Here is a 17,001-nt window from a genome sequence, read left to right on the forward strand (position 1 = left end):
TTATTTATTTTATTTGTCTATTTTTGCAGAAGGCTTACAGATTAATAATAATGTAATGCACATAATAATAACAATAAAACAATTACTAATCACAAACCTCCATTTTTTATTACGGTTGAGATTATATTAAAAATAGTAATACCTAAGTATCAAGCCAATGCTAAACCAGCCAAGCTTAAGAATTGATTATAAACTTGTGATCAGCAGCGGTATACACCACTAGATCAAAAACAAACTACAACAATACATGTTACAGTAAACTTCTCTACAACAAAATACAACATATTTTTTTTTCATCAAAAGCACATCCCTCAAACCGTATCTGAACGAAAACCGTTAAAATCTTCACAGTACCACACCTAATTAGCGTCGTCTAAATTTAGCTTTATGACATTGACATTGTAAAATTTCTTCGAAACTATACACCGTGGCTCCTGAAAAATGGCGTCGTTTTTTTTACCGTTACACATGTTGAAGGTTACAGGAAGTTTCAGATATTTATGTTTATATCCTTCCTTGAATACAATAGGGCAGTTGATTACAGAAAAATATTATTGTATTTGTAAAAATTGCATCATATTATTAGGTGTACAAATATTGTATCATATTATTAGGTGTATGTACAAGTCGCGAGAGTTTAAAATCGTTTAAGCGTCATTCAGTGCTATGTAAAATATTTTTCGTTAATATTGTTAACATTGATTACAGACTTAAACATTATAATAAACTCTCATTTGATTCCAACGAAAATATGTCATTGTGACGTCACTATTGTATTTCTGTACTTAAATGTGTTTTTGATAGATGTGACTGGTAAACTACACGATTTATTATTGTTAACCTAATAATGATATTATAAATGCGAAAGTTTAATAGATATTTCTTTGTTTATTGATATAAAGGATTTGGTTGAGGGTAGCTTATAACATGCATCAACATTATATACTTTCACCCCAGGAATCTTTACGGCCAAGTTGCGGTCGGTAAACGAAAATATTGTTCCCTGGATGTTTCTTAACTTTTCAGGTTAAAACTACTACTTTATTAATAAAATTTTGCACACAGTTTATATTTTCGATAAATACTTATCATACTTTACCCCGGGAAATACCCACGAAATCATTACTAAACCGTCGATTAAAAAAAACTGTTAAATACCGATAACGGTTCTTAACTGAAAATAAAAAGATGCAGTCGAAAATAACCGTTATTTTCACATCACTATAGTGCATAATACATTATTTAAATTTAAAATCTCGACGTTCATTGTGCTGCACCCATTGTAGTGATGGGGTACTTTAACCGTCTTTTTACGGTTTTTCGTTAGGGAAGTATACTTGATACACTTGTTCGTTTTCTTTTGAAATTAAAACGAGTTTTTTTTAAAGTCTGTTTAATTGTGTTTTGTGACGGTTTCGCTTTTGATGTTGATATGCCGTTGGTAAACGATATGAGACGTCTTGATGTTTTTAACGATTTTCATATCCCCTTTTAATGCTTTAACACTTCTGTACTAAGTAGTCGGTTGGCTAAAAGATTAAAATATTGACAGATGGCCTCCGTGGCGCAGTGATTAAAGTGGTCGTCACTACACTACCAGTGCGTTGGGACTTGGGAGGTCGTGGGTTCGATTCTCACACGAAACAAATATTAGTGCGATCCACAAATATTTCATGAAACCAGACACTATCTATAAGATAGTTTCCCGACACACAATTCTTTAAACTAGCATCTTTTTATTCGACCTATAAAACTTTATCTCATTGTCTGATTATTCAAAAACTCTGTGTCAAACACGTTCCAATAATTTCTATCTTTGTTTCGTACAAAAAACTATATTTATGTGAGTCTATATGTAGGATGTGATCTCAAGAACTACTGCACAATATGTGTACAACAAAGGGTCACTGTTTCTAATTAGTTTGAAGTCTAACGGTCTTATGAGGTCACCGATGTAGGCTACCATAGTTAATTAGTAACGATTCTGCGAATTTAAACAGAGGTTATCAGGACCTTTCCGGTTTTTGATAAGTTTGTTATGAAATAAAAAACTTGTGTTATTGTTTTATTTCAGTTTTATTGAAGTATTGAGCCAATTTGGCTACTTTAAAGATGATATTATTTTGAAGTTTGTAGGAAATTCCTACCTAGGAATCGTAGCTAACATTCTCTAGTAGTTAATCATGCAACATCTGAATTCAATGTATTTTAGAATCAGTATCATTTTCAATAATTTTTATTTATAAGAAATGTAGACAGAGGTATACGAAATACACTCACGTTTCGCCATTAACAATGTTAGTCCCATATATGTAATAGGAGGCTAGAATATTGCATGATTTATCTCTTCAGAATGCTATTAATTAAAGGCAGTCTATTTCTATATTTTTTGACACAGCACTTCTATATCAATCTACACACAATTATAAGAAATAACCGTTTTTGAACCGTCCAACATCTACTCAAAATACTAAAGATTCTCAAAAAAGACTTCAAGTTACTTCAACGGTTTTACCAAACTCGTTTAATATAACATTATATACTTCAAGCACAATTCGTCTGCACCGTTACATTTACAATACATGCATTTATTGGGGGGTAGTTTTTTTGCTTCAAGGTCATGACCCTCGTTCTTAGGACGGCAATTTGTATGAAAACCCTCGGGTCTCGGCCAATTTGTATGTATGAAGTTTTTGCACGAGATAATACCCTGAGAAAGATATGAAAGTTACGGTTTTTTTGTGTTTTAATTAAGTGTTGATGTTGATATCTAAATGGGTCGTTTTTTTTAATCAAAATTGCAATGTAAATGAGGTTTTTCTTGTAAAGGTGTGTTAGAAAATAATTGATTATATAAATAATGTTTTTTGTTTGCTAGTGCTATATGCTATTCAAAATAAAGCAGTTTTTTTTCATTAGGGTGTGTGGGAAAGCCTGTGATAGAATATGAGTTCGATTTAAGTCTCTTAGCGGTACTTGGTTAGCGTAGTACACTGAAAACTTTACTTTTCTCTCATTTTGAGAAGATCACCTAGCAAAGCAGTGTAAAGCAATAGAGAGGAAATTAATTATAGACACAAAAAATGGTTTTATTTCCAAGTGTCTCTTTATATCTTAGTGTCAAGTGTGTTTCCTATTTTGGTAGGAAGAAACCACTGAACGGTACTTCGTACGATCTTTACAAACTTCCCTTGCTTCATTGTCATACAGTTCTATACATATTTCTGAACATTACGCAATTTAACCGTCCCTTTATATAATTAACCTGTATTTGCGGTTTAATATATATCAATAAATAATAGCAAAACACAATTAAATCCTAGAAAAGGAAATAACAACATATATGTATGTTTGAATAAACCGTTAAAATACGGTTTTCCTTAATCACACTATTTTGAAAACATAAGCATTAGATAAAATATTTACGGTTTTTCACACTAACATACGTCCAATGAAAAAAGGTCTTTATTACGTGTCCGAAGAGTTCTGACTATGCCAGACTTGACACACAGAGTTAAAAATATCTGCAATTCGTTACTGACCGTTATATTATCGACAAATTCATTGATATCATGAATAATAATAAAAAGTGATACTGTATAATAATATAATCACTAACCTTGCCCAATTAAACTAAAGATAAAAATAAATCGGTTATTTCGTCATCATAATATTATTATATTTATCAAATTTAGTGTTCAACCTAGTGTCAAAGTAGTGTAAGTGTTTGTGGTGAACTGTTGTTATGTTAAACAACAAGCGTGACTTGTATCACGGAGTCGCTCAGCTCAAACACTGCACCTACATCTATGTAATGTACAAGTTAACACACTGAGCGTTTACCACCCAAAAACAACTATGATCTAAATACTAGACTATTATTACAATATACCAAAATACATAAAATCACGCCTTTTCCATAGGGGTTAGGCAGTGACCAAAGAACGTCACTTGGTACGATCCTTACAAACTTCCCTTGCTTCATTCACATACATACATGTTGTCATACAGAACCGCCGGTTACGAGTAGCACCTAACCTTATAAATAATATATGTATATTATTATCAAAAACTTTGCAAATTTTATCAAATTTGCTGTTTGTTTATTATTAAACATGCTTATAATATAAAATAGGTTACCGTTTCAATGTGTTAGCTGATAAAAATATTTAGAACGTATTTTTGCTCTAATTTACGATAAAATATAAAATATTGTATTATTCTTTATACATCGTTCAATTTTAAGAGAATAACGATGGGAGATATTTTATTGTATGATCAGCTCTTCGCACTGATTTCAACCTTATCGAAAAAATTACTTGACTATTGCAAAAATGGAAGGAAGCCGTTTTTATTATTATATTATTCTATAAATTTAATTCTCTGTCCGCCCCTATAGGAAAACGGCGTGATTTTATAGTATGTATGTAAATATTCTATAAATAAGTAAACTATTTGCTGCTAGAATAATCTATTATAATATACTATTGTAATATCGTTTCAGGAAAATATAAATAATTTTCGATATTTCCACCTATTTAATTGTTTCCTCTTTGTGTTACCCACATTAGATGTATAAATAAAACATTTATATTACGATCTACTGACCCACTGATGGAAAAACATCCTGAAAAGATAGGTAATAAGCCTTGACTTTCAACAACTGTTTAAACAACTCTCACACATGACATTGTTCACGATGTTTTCTTTCATCGTTATAACTACGTGATTATTATTTACACATATCAAAAAGTTATTGGTATTTTATCTAGTACAATTTTTTATTGTTCAAAAACCCACATCGAAGTTTTCGATCGCTTTTATATCTCGTCTAATTTGTATTGTTAAAAAAACCGTAAAGAAATAACCGTTAAATTCCGAATTATTCATAAGATGTCCCATCCCTACTTGTTTAATATTGATCAAGTTAAATCGATTACAATATGAATGAAAGCAATATCCATCTCAAAAGATTTCTTTTATTTCCACCCCTTTAATACGTTTATTTATAAAAGATACCAATAATTTGTAAATATTATAATTTTTCGGTTAGACATACACTAATCCAAGTATTATTGTAACAATATTTATTACCAAATATCAGTTAAAATGATATAAGAACCTCTTTTTTGAGGTCTGTTAAAAATAGACTCACCCCCTATTACATGGGACTAACATTGTTAATGGCGAAACGTGGCTGTATTTCTTACACTACCTACTCTTTAGGGTATAATAGTCGTGATGTTATGTAGGTATATGTATCAGTTAATATTGATTAATTATCAGTATAAAGGTTAATAATAAGGAAGATTTTACTAATGATTAATTTAAATAATTAGCTTTTAGTCTGACATTGATACTTAATTTAACCAAATTTAGATAAAATAACAACAGTTTAAAATCCATTTACCTTATAATTTGTGTTTAAATAGGTATAACAAATTAATAATCAAATTAAAGATTTTTTTTAAAGTCAACTCCCGCGCTAAAAAATCCTCTTGTATCGCAAGGACTTTTACAAAATCCTTGCGATACAAACAACGGACACAAAGTACAACCAGACCCGAAACAATAATTTTTGGATCGCACAAAATAATTGTCTCCTATCAGAATCGAAAATAATAGATAAAAAATATTTTATGCAAAATTCGTGCAAATAGTCCATTGGCAGAATGGCCAATACCACGAGCACGCAACATTTGACATTTAAAACCTAACCTAGCGCGGGAATTTGCTAAAACAATGATTCACGTATCGTCACAAACTACCTTAAAACATCAATAATTATTACAAAATCACGTTTATTTATAAAAAAATCGTGTTATAGTGTTTAAAAAACGTGTTTTATAAAGTTTCGTACGAGAATATTGTGTGTTTTTCAATAAAAAGTGTTGCTTAAGTTTCGATATTCTTCAAACACCTATTGTTGGATTTGAAACTTCTTTTTAAGTTAACAATGTGTCCCTAAGGGCTTGAAAAAAGGGATTGCCGGTATGTGAAACCAGTTACATTGATATATTTACGGCTAAAGATAGGTTATAGAAAAAAAGGGTTACACAAACCTCCTTTGTTTTCAATTTTTGATGTATTTTGTGTCTTACCCAATGTTATATTGGGGTTTGAAGGTAAGGGAACGATCCCATGACCTTTCCATCTTGTTTAAGGGTCAATATTAAGGTTAAGGACCCTATGGGAAATGATTTCACATTGCCATATGATCTAGTTAAAAAAAATACATGTTTTTGTATTTTTTTTTAGCTATGGTATTGATTTTATTTTCACACACTACTTGTAAAGGGTTATGGATATAGTTCTCACCTGTTCTGAAAATCTTTTAAATGGTTATCAGCTGATTTAAAAATCTTTATTTTTATTGTAAAGTCAGCTGTTAGTATCAGCTGACTTACACAATGTTAAAGCTTAATACTTTAGTAGTTTATTATTTTCAAAAGATAATTATTATCAGGTACTTTATTTCCAAAATAATTTTGTTCTTGTAGCTCCTGTAATAAAAAAAGTGTTATTTACCTATATTGTTATCCTACTTACAATAAAAATTATCTTTTAGTCAACTTCTTATAAAGGAGGTGTTTCTCAATTCATCTTTATTATTTTCAGCTTGTTATCTCTTATCTTCCCATTATTTTACATCCAGTAACATAACCTCTGCAAAAAGAATATGTATTTAACATAAAACTAATAAAAACTTCTCTTTTTTTCAGATTGATAACAGAAAACTTCAAAATCAACTCCGGTAGCAATGGCACTAAACGCAAACAAGAAGACTCATTGACTCACAACTTTAAAATTAAAATGAACCCGCACACAATTGACTTTTCAAAGTCACCGATATCACCAATATACACACCGGGCAAGAGACGTATATTAGGAGAAATTCAAATGCCAAAATCTCCTTTAGAACGGCTAAAATCTCCTTTAACCAACTCTCCTAAGTTGAAACTGTCTCCGTTGGCAAACATACAGAATATTCAGAGTATTAACTCACCGTTATTGAACAAAAGTAGTCCCGTACTAGATTGTGTGTCTCCGTTGTTAAGTAAAGCGTCTCCTTTGACTACAAGAGTCAAACGGTCTAGAATATCCAAAGTATTGGAGGAAAGGACTAAGTTTAAAATGTCAAATAAGGAGAATCAAGGAATGATCAGTGAAACGTTTGTGAAGTTGGATGTTGAGGAGGATGCGAGGGATTTCGTTTTCGGAGGACGTTTCCAGAGGAACGAGAGGGTTACTAACTGGTCTAATACTAAGGTGAGTATCTTGTATATTATTTACCGCCGGTTTTTGAGGCACATTTAGCGATAGTTTATCTATTCAATAGTGTTTAAGCTCATATAAACATGATAAACTACCGCTAAATGCCTCAGAAACCGGCAATAAGTACTAATTTATATAGTGATATATCTGAATTAGCTATCCATTTGTTAAATTTTGATTTGCACAGAGTATTAAAACATGAGAATTTATCTTTTTGAAATGGCATAGTTAAAGAATCCATATATTAACAGTAGAAATAGGTTTCTAAGCCCTAATTTAACTTCTAAGTTAGCCAAAAATCTTCAAAGATACCCAACCTTAATATAATTCCGACTTTAAAATACGTACTTATTCAATAATCAACTAATAAAAACCTATTTCTATTTCCAGCTGGACTTCACCCACACACTACCCTCACCAAAGCAAGATCTCTTCGTACCAGAGAAAGACCTCACTCCAGACGATGACCTAGCAACACTCCACGATTTAGAGGAAGAATTCGATTCAGACAACTTCGACAACTGCACTAAATACGAAATAATATCTACAGACAGTCCTAACATCATCTCAAGGGGACGTTCAACAACCTCAAGGAAAGTTACTTCAAGGAATTTTGACTTCGGTGCCCCGTTAGCTGAGAATGAAGCATCGACTAGTTTCAACAAACCGAATGTTACTGCAACAAGAATGTTAAATTTCGATGATGAAGACTTCGAGTTCACTTCCCCGGCTATCAAGAAACAAGCTGCTAAGAAATCATTGAAGTTCACTGAAACACCGACTAAATTTAGACATGAAAAATCAGATTCTAGCATCGGTTCAATGAATTCCTTAAGCCAGTCTTCGCCTAAAACTGGGTTGTTCACTTCAGAGTCAACCACTTCTATGGAGAGTGGATTCATATCTGAAATGGAAGAACCGTTCCTCGAAATTGAAGAATCAAACTCACCTAAAGTGGAAAATTTCAATGAGTTATTATCCGGACAGATTAAAAGTAATGTTGTGTCCGATAAGAATTTTCTACGAAGACCTTTGAATAGAAGTCTGAGTTTTAATCCTGAAAGTAGGGCTAGAATGTCCTTATTTTCTATCTTAGAGAATCCTGAAAGAAGGAACTGTAAGCGTATGGAACGTTCTGAAACTGAAGTGGCTAATAAGAGGAGGAAATCTAATTGTTTGAATGAAATCGTTGAGAAACCTTCGAGACCTGTCTTGCAGAGAGCTTTTTCTGAGAATAATGCGTCTATTATGTCTGCTATGGCTAGATGTAAGTATATTTTTATTATTTATGTAGGTTTAAGATCAGTGTGTTAGTTAACGCGGACATTACAAAGATGTACGTGCAATGTTTGAGCTGAGCATCTCCGTGCTGATGTAACGTGTTAATCACTTTATTCTAAGATAGAAAGCAATGTTCAGCATTGTGGCTTTAAAATAGTTGTCAACTGAGATACGTGATGGCTCCCAGATCTTTTAGCAAGACAACCTAATACTGTTTTATAGATAACTTAACTAATAAATATTTATTTTGTCCCCAGCAATAGTAAACCCGGATCTAATAGGCGATTTCTCCGTTCCGTACGCGTTGCCCCTCACCAGCGGAGACCACTCCGACCTCAAGAGTATCTCGTGTGACACTCTGGCGAGCCTACTGCGGGGAGAGTACGATGATACTATTAGCGAATTTAAGGTAAATATACTTCTTCTTATCGTATGGTTAGTGGTCAACATAGTGTCAAAGTTGTTCAAGCCCGAAGACCTTTGACGTGGCTTAACGACTGTTATATTAATTGACAACAACCTGGACCAGTCTCCTTCCGTAATGAGGAAGGGTTAGGCCTTGAGTCCACCACGCTGGCCAATTGCGGGTTGGGGACTTCGTATACCTTCAAGAACTGTTCTAAACAACTCTCAGGCATGCAAGGTTGCATCACGATGTGTTCCTTCACCGTTGGAACAAGTGATAATTGTTTCTAATACACACATAACTTGGAAAAGTCATTGGTGTGTTGCCTCGGTTTCGAACTTATGCCATTAGGTTATCACTGCTTTCTTCTAAAATTAATAAATACTACATAATAAAAAATATAACTAACCTATATATTTTCTTCCAGGTGATAGACTGCAGATACCCATACGAGTACTCAGGCGGTCACATCATCAACGCAGTCAACTACTACAGCCAGGACCAGGTCATGAGCCTGATACACAAGCCACTGAACAAGACGGACAAGAGAACAGTGCTGGTGTTCCACTGCGAATTCTCGCTGGAGAGAGGACCTAAGCTGTAAGTATTTCATATCTATTTATTTTATACTAGCGTATGACTTAGAAATAAAAAGTCTGCTTTCAACCACCTGTTCTGAGGCGCCCATAGCCAGTTGCGCTCACCGGCCTGACAACGATCTGTGGGTGAAGCAACTGTTGGCGCGGTCATTCTATAAATGGATGACCACATAGTGGTATAGTAGCTGGGCGTCTCCGTGCTTCGGAGGGCACGTAAAACGTCGATCCCGGTTGTTGTCTGCTAAGATAACAGTCGTTAAGCCACGTCAAAGACCTTCGGGCTTGAACAACTTTGACACTAGGTTGACCACGATAAAATAATACTTACCTTTAATTTTCAATCGTGATTAAGACCCGTTACATTATAATATATGTAGTGTACAAGTCGTGACAGTTTAAAATTGTTAAAACAATACTAATTTAATCTTTCCATTGTTGCAGCTCCCGTTTCCTCCGCTCGTCAGACCGCCAGCACAACATAGACAGATACCCGCAGCTCCTGTACCCCGAGGTATACCTCCTCCACTCCGGCTACCGCGCCTTCTACCACAGTTACCCACAACTGTGCACTCCCAGTGGCTACACCGCCATGTTGGACCCTGCACATAAGACTAGCTTGAAACATCATCGAACACAGTAAGAGAACTATTTGAGAGGTAGTTACTGTGCGTGCATAGTAGATTTTATTATTTAGTAGCTTGTGAAAATTACTGAGTAATATGTTCTTTAAGACAATTTTGGATAGTTAATGTCGCTAACGCAGTTAATCTACTATGCATGTATAGATTGATTTACTGCTATGTTGAAGTAAACATCATAAGATACATAATTAAATCAATATTTGGGGTATAGATGCTGTATTTTGCAATTAAGGCGAAATTTACTATAGAAAAGTTTTCTTAAATATCATAAAACAGTAATTTTGATATCATATTGTGTATGCATAGTCCATAGATATATTGCTACGTCTGTGTATGGCCGTAAACGTCCTAAAGTCATTGTTTTCACACACGACTAAACGCATAGGTAATATGATAGATTAGATATATTGCTATGTTGGAATAAACATCATAAGTCAAGTTCGTATTGCGTTAGAATATACTGAGCATTAAATACTGTGCATTTAAGACACTATACTGAACTGCTTGAGATTGCGATTCAGTCAAATTTTGTTAACATCATTCTATATGCATTTAGAAAAACAGTATTTTTCTTAAGCAATTTTTTAAAACTCGAGTAATGAGTTTTTAAATTTTCAGATTAAAAAAGAAATTAAATAGCACATTATTTTTCGATGTTTGTGTGTTTGTAAAAGTCCCCGCGACGCAAGAGCAATTCTTAGTCCGGGAGTTGTCTACAAATATGGAAAAAATATTATATTTCCTTTCTTAAAACAGCATTTAAATAATTGTATCATAAAATAATTTAAAGTAGATAAAATTATACACTCAAAAAGAACACTTAAATTTGTCATATCTCACCGGTGGGCAAACGGTCAGTGTGTTAACTTGTACATTACATAGATGTAGGTGCAGTGTTTGAGCTGAGCGTCTCCGTGATACAAGTCACGCTTGTTGTTTAACATAACAACAGTTCACCAGAAACACTACAACTACTTTGACACTAGGTTCACTAACCATACGATGAGTGTTACTCAGATTTGAGTGTTATTTTTGAGGAATTAGCAAATATGTTCTAGTATATAAGTATTGTAAATAGATATAAAAAATGCCATATTATTCTTCTAAAATTTAAATAGTACAAAAAGTTAATTAAGTTCTTTAGTTTTTAGGTAAAACGTTTTTCCCACCTCTAAATAAATTTAGTTCTAAGGACAGCAATATAATTTAGGAGAAATTATTAGATTTTTGACTATTTATTTTATGTAGTTATTACGCCCGTGGTTTTGCCCGCTTAGAATTTCACCCCCTTTGGGGAATTTCCAAAAATCGTCTACACTTCTAAAGGAATTTTCATAGTAAATGTCAAGTTTGTACGCTCAGTAGTTTCGACTGTGCGTTTTCCATCAGTCAGTCAGTAAAGGAAGAGTTTTATATTGCTGAAAAATTCATAAAAAGTTAAGGTCGCAAACCTCAGCGATTGAAATGAGTGTGTGTGAGTTGGTTGCTAGCTCTTCTCATAAGGCTGTACACTTTCCGAGCTAGTAGTAGATTCAGTAATTGTAACGACTATCATAAGCGTCAATATTGGACCTAAATTAATAGATAATTTGATTTGACTAACATTGTTAATAGCGAAACGTGAGTCGAATAATTATATAAAATAAAATTTAAAATTTTAGTTTTTATATAAAATTTATGAGTTGATAAGCTTTAATAGAGTATATAAAGAGTAGATATCGTATAGAAATATATTAAATAACAAAATTTTACATAAATACAGTAATATAAGTAAAGTGTGTGTGAGAGAGACGTAACAACGACGTGCTTCCGTTCCCTCACACGCACTCCGCGTATACGTCTACTGTATTTATGTTTCGTCTTCTACACAGCGACTTGTTGCTATATTCAGACATTTAAGGAAAGCAAGACTTTTATGAATGTTTCTGTACGATATTTATTCAGAAAAAAATTCAAAATATATAAAAATTTCATTGTATAGTACTGTTTTTTAATAAAATTTTAAGTTGTAGATTTTGTATTGAAAACTTTCTTTGATACAATTTCTTTTTTTGTTCGTCAGTTAAGAATAGAAACATATAAGTGCCAATTTGTCTTTTAGATAACTATCAGAAGAAATTTTGATCTAGCAGATTGCTTATCTCTAAACTGTGAAATTGGCACGTATTTTTTAGCAGAAAGTAAATACATTAGTATATAAAGAGTGTGTGTGAGGGAGACGTAACAACGACGACCTTTCGTTCCCTCACACGCACTCCGCGTATACGGTTAGTATTCATTTCAAAGAAAGTTTTCAATATAAAATTTGTGAAGAAAGAAAATTATAATTTTTGTTTTTCGTACCCAATACTTTTTGCAATATCTACGCTTTTTTAATTATGGTTTTTATTATTTTAATTTCTGTTAATTTATAAAGTTAATTTTAAGATTTATTATGGACGAAGATTGGGATAAATTACGTTGGAAAATGACATAAGAATAAAGTTTTTAACTGCTGAATTTTCGTGTCTGGTTGTACTTTGTGTCCGTTGTTTGTATGTTTGTGAAAGTCTAAGCAACACAATTTTGTATTTCTATTGACCAATATTTAGTCTATTTCAGAATAATCATGAATTTTTACATATTTCTATGTCAATAAATGTATTTTAACCCAATTTTTAGAATTTTAGTATAGATGACATATTTTAATTGCACTTTCAAAAACTATTTTCACAATTAATTAGTTTGTTAGATCACTTATCAAATTATTAATTTTATTTTAATTTTCATTAATATCTTTTCGAGATTACAATGGATTTAAAATAAAATTACAATAATAGCCTTTCGTTCCGCCATCTTGTATATGTCATTATACTAAAATAAATAGAAAAAACTTTTGAATACGCTTATTATGTTATTTTTAATTGTAAATAAATAAATAATGGATTTTTTTGACGAAAAAACCCTGTTTTATGTGCCATATTACTAGTTATGGTACGCAGGTATTTCGGCCATTTATGTTCAAAATTTTAATTAAAATAAAATAATATATAATGTATAGATATTAGATTTTAAAGAAATTGTGAATTTTTAGTAATATTTTTTAATAAATTATGTGAAAATATATTTTTTTGGTATCATTTTTCTTCCCCTTCAAAAACCAAAAATCTTTGATAGCCAAGTGATTGAGATTTCAACACCAATGTGTGTTCCAAGTGATGTGTGTATAAATAATGATCACGTTGTTATAACGATGAAGGAAAACATCGTGAGCAATGTAATGTGTGAGAGTTGTTTAAACAATTGTTGAAGTAATGTAAAGTGTCACTTGATCACTGTGATGGACTCTACTCTCTCATTAGGAGAAGAGACATGTATACTCAGTAGTATGACAGAAATTAGTAGAAAATCTTAATTCTACGCAAGTGTTTGCTTTAATCGCCGCTAGATGGCGCAAAATAAAGTTTTGGGATTGTATTTACTACAAATAAAAACAGTATATTATCTTAAATAAATAATTTAATAGAACAACACACATTACATAACATTTTGTACATAGAACTCTATTTATACATACATATTTAGGTTTTACATTATACGTAAAGTGGTCCACAATTAAATACTCGATATTTACATCTCTTTCTAACATATGACGTGAGAAGAGGATAGAATGACTATTGACTAGACAATATAGGGACGGTACATTCAACATTTATAGTTAAAAAAATGCTTATTATTTATCGACAGCAGCTATTTATGCCGCGCTAACAAAAAAAATACATTTTCTTTATGCCAAATTACTTAAAATCTATTGTTTAAATGCTATAAAAAAATCACAAAGAAATAAAAAAAAACTTAGTTATAAAAAAAACGAAAAAAAGTTACAAATCTTATACAACGCTAACTAAACGTAGTTTTTATTACAAAACGTATCAACTTTTTGGTTTTAAATGCAAGTTTAAAGTATTACTTTAACTGTTAAAGTTCAGTTTTATTAGCGTAGTATAAATAGGTGCTGTTGTTAGTATTTCTATATTGTATGCTTATTCATACAATGATCAGCCACCATGGCTTATTTCCTTCAACGTATTGGTAGGACTAGAGGTCCTCAGTCATGTGTGTGAAATACAACAATTTGTATTATTGATGACCGAATGGAGAATGTTACCTAATTTTGATTTTTAGCACTCCATATTCTCGTTTAAAAATAAAAAATACTGGTGAAAGAATTACTTCGATACGTCAATTATTTTTCGATTTATAAGTAAAACAAGTTGTAACCGCACGACGCTAGCTCTCGGTGACGGTGTGACGTCACTCTACACTTGCTCAGTCTAGCTCACACAGTCCGCTTGAGGTCGCGCGCTCGGTGCGTTGAAATTATTCCTAAATACTTTTAAAAATGTTCAATTAAAATACTAGGAAATCATATGTTGTGCCTGAATGTAATTTAATATTATGTAAGTAAGTACATAAGTAATAATAAATAACTTCATATTACAATGAAACAATTTCTAACCGGATTGATCGCGAGTTTATTGATTTTACTGTGGCAGGAAAAATGTAAAATCGATAAGTATACGATTATTTCGGTTAAAAACTGTTTCATTATAATATGCAGTGATCGTAAATATTTATCTAACATTATTACTTATTATACCTATGTATAATATACTAGAAGCCGCCCACGACTTCGTCCGCATGGAAACCCTTCCCGCGTAAATGCCGATCCTTCGAGAACTCGAGGATAAAAAGTAGTCTATGTGTTATTCTGGGTCTTCAGGTATATATCAAATTTCATCGTAATCGGTTCTGTCAAATTTGCGTGAAAGAGTAACAAACATCCATACATACTTACATACCTACATACTTACATACATACATACATACATACATACGTACGTACGTACACACATACATACGTACATACATACATACAATGACATATGTATGTCATTGTATGTATTACTTATGTACTTATGTATGTACATATATAAATTCTCACAAACTTTCAAATTTATAATATTAAGTAGGATTTCGGAAGCAACAAAAACCTCTAAGTATTTGTTTCACAAATAATTCGCAACCATTATTCCATTTATTTTAGGTACATTATCCGATTGCCCTTTTTAAAATCCTTTATCCATTTTATTAATCGAATAGTATTTACTATTATTATAAGTTATTTTATACATAAGCAGGCGAAAACACAACAAAATACTACGCAAACTTTTACACCTACAACAACGATTGGCGACTTAATACTAAGCGGGACGCGGCCCGCGCGGCGCGGTAAAGTAGTATGACGTCACAGCCGCTCACGCGGCTGTTAGCGGGACTCGATATTTTTCGAAACTTTGAATGCTTATAAAATCAAAACTATTTGGTATTTTTGACTGAAACAAAAACTAGTTTATATGTATACATACAGGCTATACTGTGTCAATTTCAAGCGATTTGGCATACCTAGTAACATTCTCCATTATCAACTACTAGCCTTCTCCCGCGGCTTAACCCGGTAATCTGTAGCTCGATTCTCTACTACTATCGACTACCGACAACCGACCTGTCATCGAGAAATTTTGTATGAAAATCTGATCAGTGCCTCTGTCGGGTGTCGTAGAAAATTTTTTGACAGTACATTCTAAATGGCAGATGTCGATAGCTAGCCGGTTGTCAGTAGTCGATAGTGGTAGAGAATCGAGGTACTGATCTCTTCAGGGTGGAATTTAAAAAAAAATCCTCTCTCAGTGCTCCTCTACGCTTCCTAAGGAATCTTCATAGCAAAATAATGTCAAGTTACTACGTTCAGTAGCTTCGGCTGCGCGTTGTCCATCAGTCAGTCAGTAACGGAAGAGTTTTATAAATATTTATTAACATTAACAAATTTCCACAGCCTGTACACAATCAACTTTAGCATAAAGTTAGTTCACCTGGCTCACGAATCATATGATATTCGAATCAACGAAACTAAAATGAGAAATAATTTCTACATTAAAACCTCTCTTTCCTAACGACTCTGCTATAGGGCGGGCGGCGCACGCGACGTTGCTGCAAAGTTTGACGTACCTCCCTACTTTTATTTTATTTTCCCGCCAGTGCCGGGCGAACCTGTGGCCTTGACACACTTAGCGGGGCCTTCCGCGTTCTAAAAACTAAAAAAAAATAACTTCACGCAAAATGGATGCTTATTTAGTGTTTCTGTTTTAGTTTTTAGTGTAATTAAATAGTAATAGTTATTGTTTTGTGTAATAAAGACATTCATTTAGTATGTACCTACTGCGAAAAGGACGCCATAGTGTTGATGGTATATCATTATTAGGTAGTGAGTGTTTGTATTGTTTTTGCAGTGCCTTAATATGCAACACCGATTAGAACATTGTATCCATCAGATGGCGATCAAAAACACGTTAAAATTAAAACATTGTGCTTTTCTAAGATTTCATCGAAGTGATTGGTGATGATTAAGTAACAATAAGTGATAATAACTAGTAAGTAGGTAGTAATACGCTCGCCGCAAGTGTCAGTGTCGTCACAGGAGCGAGACGCGCCGGCGCGGCGCCGAGCTCGCGAGCCTTGCGATGTCGCCGCTGTTGCTCCAGCGTACACGTGAGTAAACATTTGTAGTATTGGCTGAGTGATATGTATGAAACGATTGTTTTAAAATTTTCGACAAAACTGCGGAATTTCCCCAAAAACTTACGTTTCGTGGTTCGCAAAAATAACGCGAGTTAATGAGGAATATTCTTTCTATGATCTAGAACTATAAATGCGCTTGAAAATCGCGCGTAAGTCTCCTAACATGTTAAAAATCTTCGCA

The 17,001-nt window shown here is 32.9% G+C and overlaps 1 protein-coding gene across 2 annotated transcripts in view; it reads left to right on the top strand.

Moving 5' to 3' along the window:
* Positions 1 to 13,305, top strand: part of LOC142985534 (uncharacterized) — a 32,985-nt gene extending 19,680 nt beyond the window's left edge. Inside the window, exons 1-6 of one of the 2 annotated variants that reach the window (XM_076133761.1) lie at positions 5,731 to 5,991; positions 6,723 to 7,269; positions 7,666 to 8,542; positions 8,814 to 8,965; positions 9,390 to 9,562; positions 10,003 to 13,305. In XM_076133761.1, the coding sequence (XP_075989876.1) occupies positions 6,814 to 7,269; positions 7,666 to 8,542; positions 8,814 to 8,965; positions 9,390 to 9,562; positions 10,003 to 10,201 (1,857 nt within the window). In that variant the 5' untranslated portion in view covers positions 5,731 to 5,991; positions 6,723 to 6,813 and the 3' untranslated portion in view covers positions 10,202 to 13,305. Of the gene's footprint in view, positions 1 to 5,730; positions 5,992 to 6,722; positions 7,270 to 7,665; positions 8,543 to 8,813; positions 8,966 to 9,389; positions 9,563 to 10,002 lie in introns of those variants that run through there. The other variant, XM_076133760.1, reaches the window with a different exon arrangement.
* The last annotated feature ends 3,696 nt before the right edge of the window (positions 13,306 to 17,001 follow it).

Source organism: Anticarsia gemmatalis, chromosome 30, assembly GCF_050436995.1.
Source record: "Anticarsia gemmatalis isolate Benzon Research Colony breed Stoneville strain chromosome 30, ilAntGemm2 primary, whole genome shotgun sequence".
Lineage (NCBI taxonomy): Eukaryota > Metazoa > Arthropoda > Insecta > Lepidoptera > Erebidae > Anticarsia > Anticarsia gemmatalis.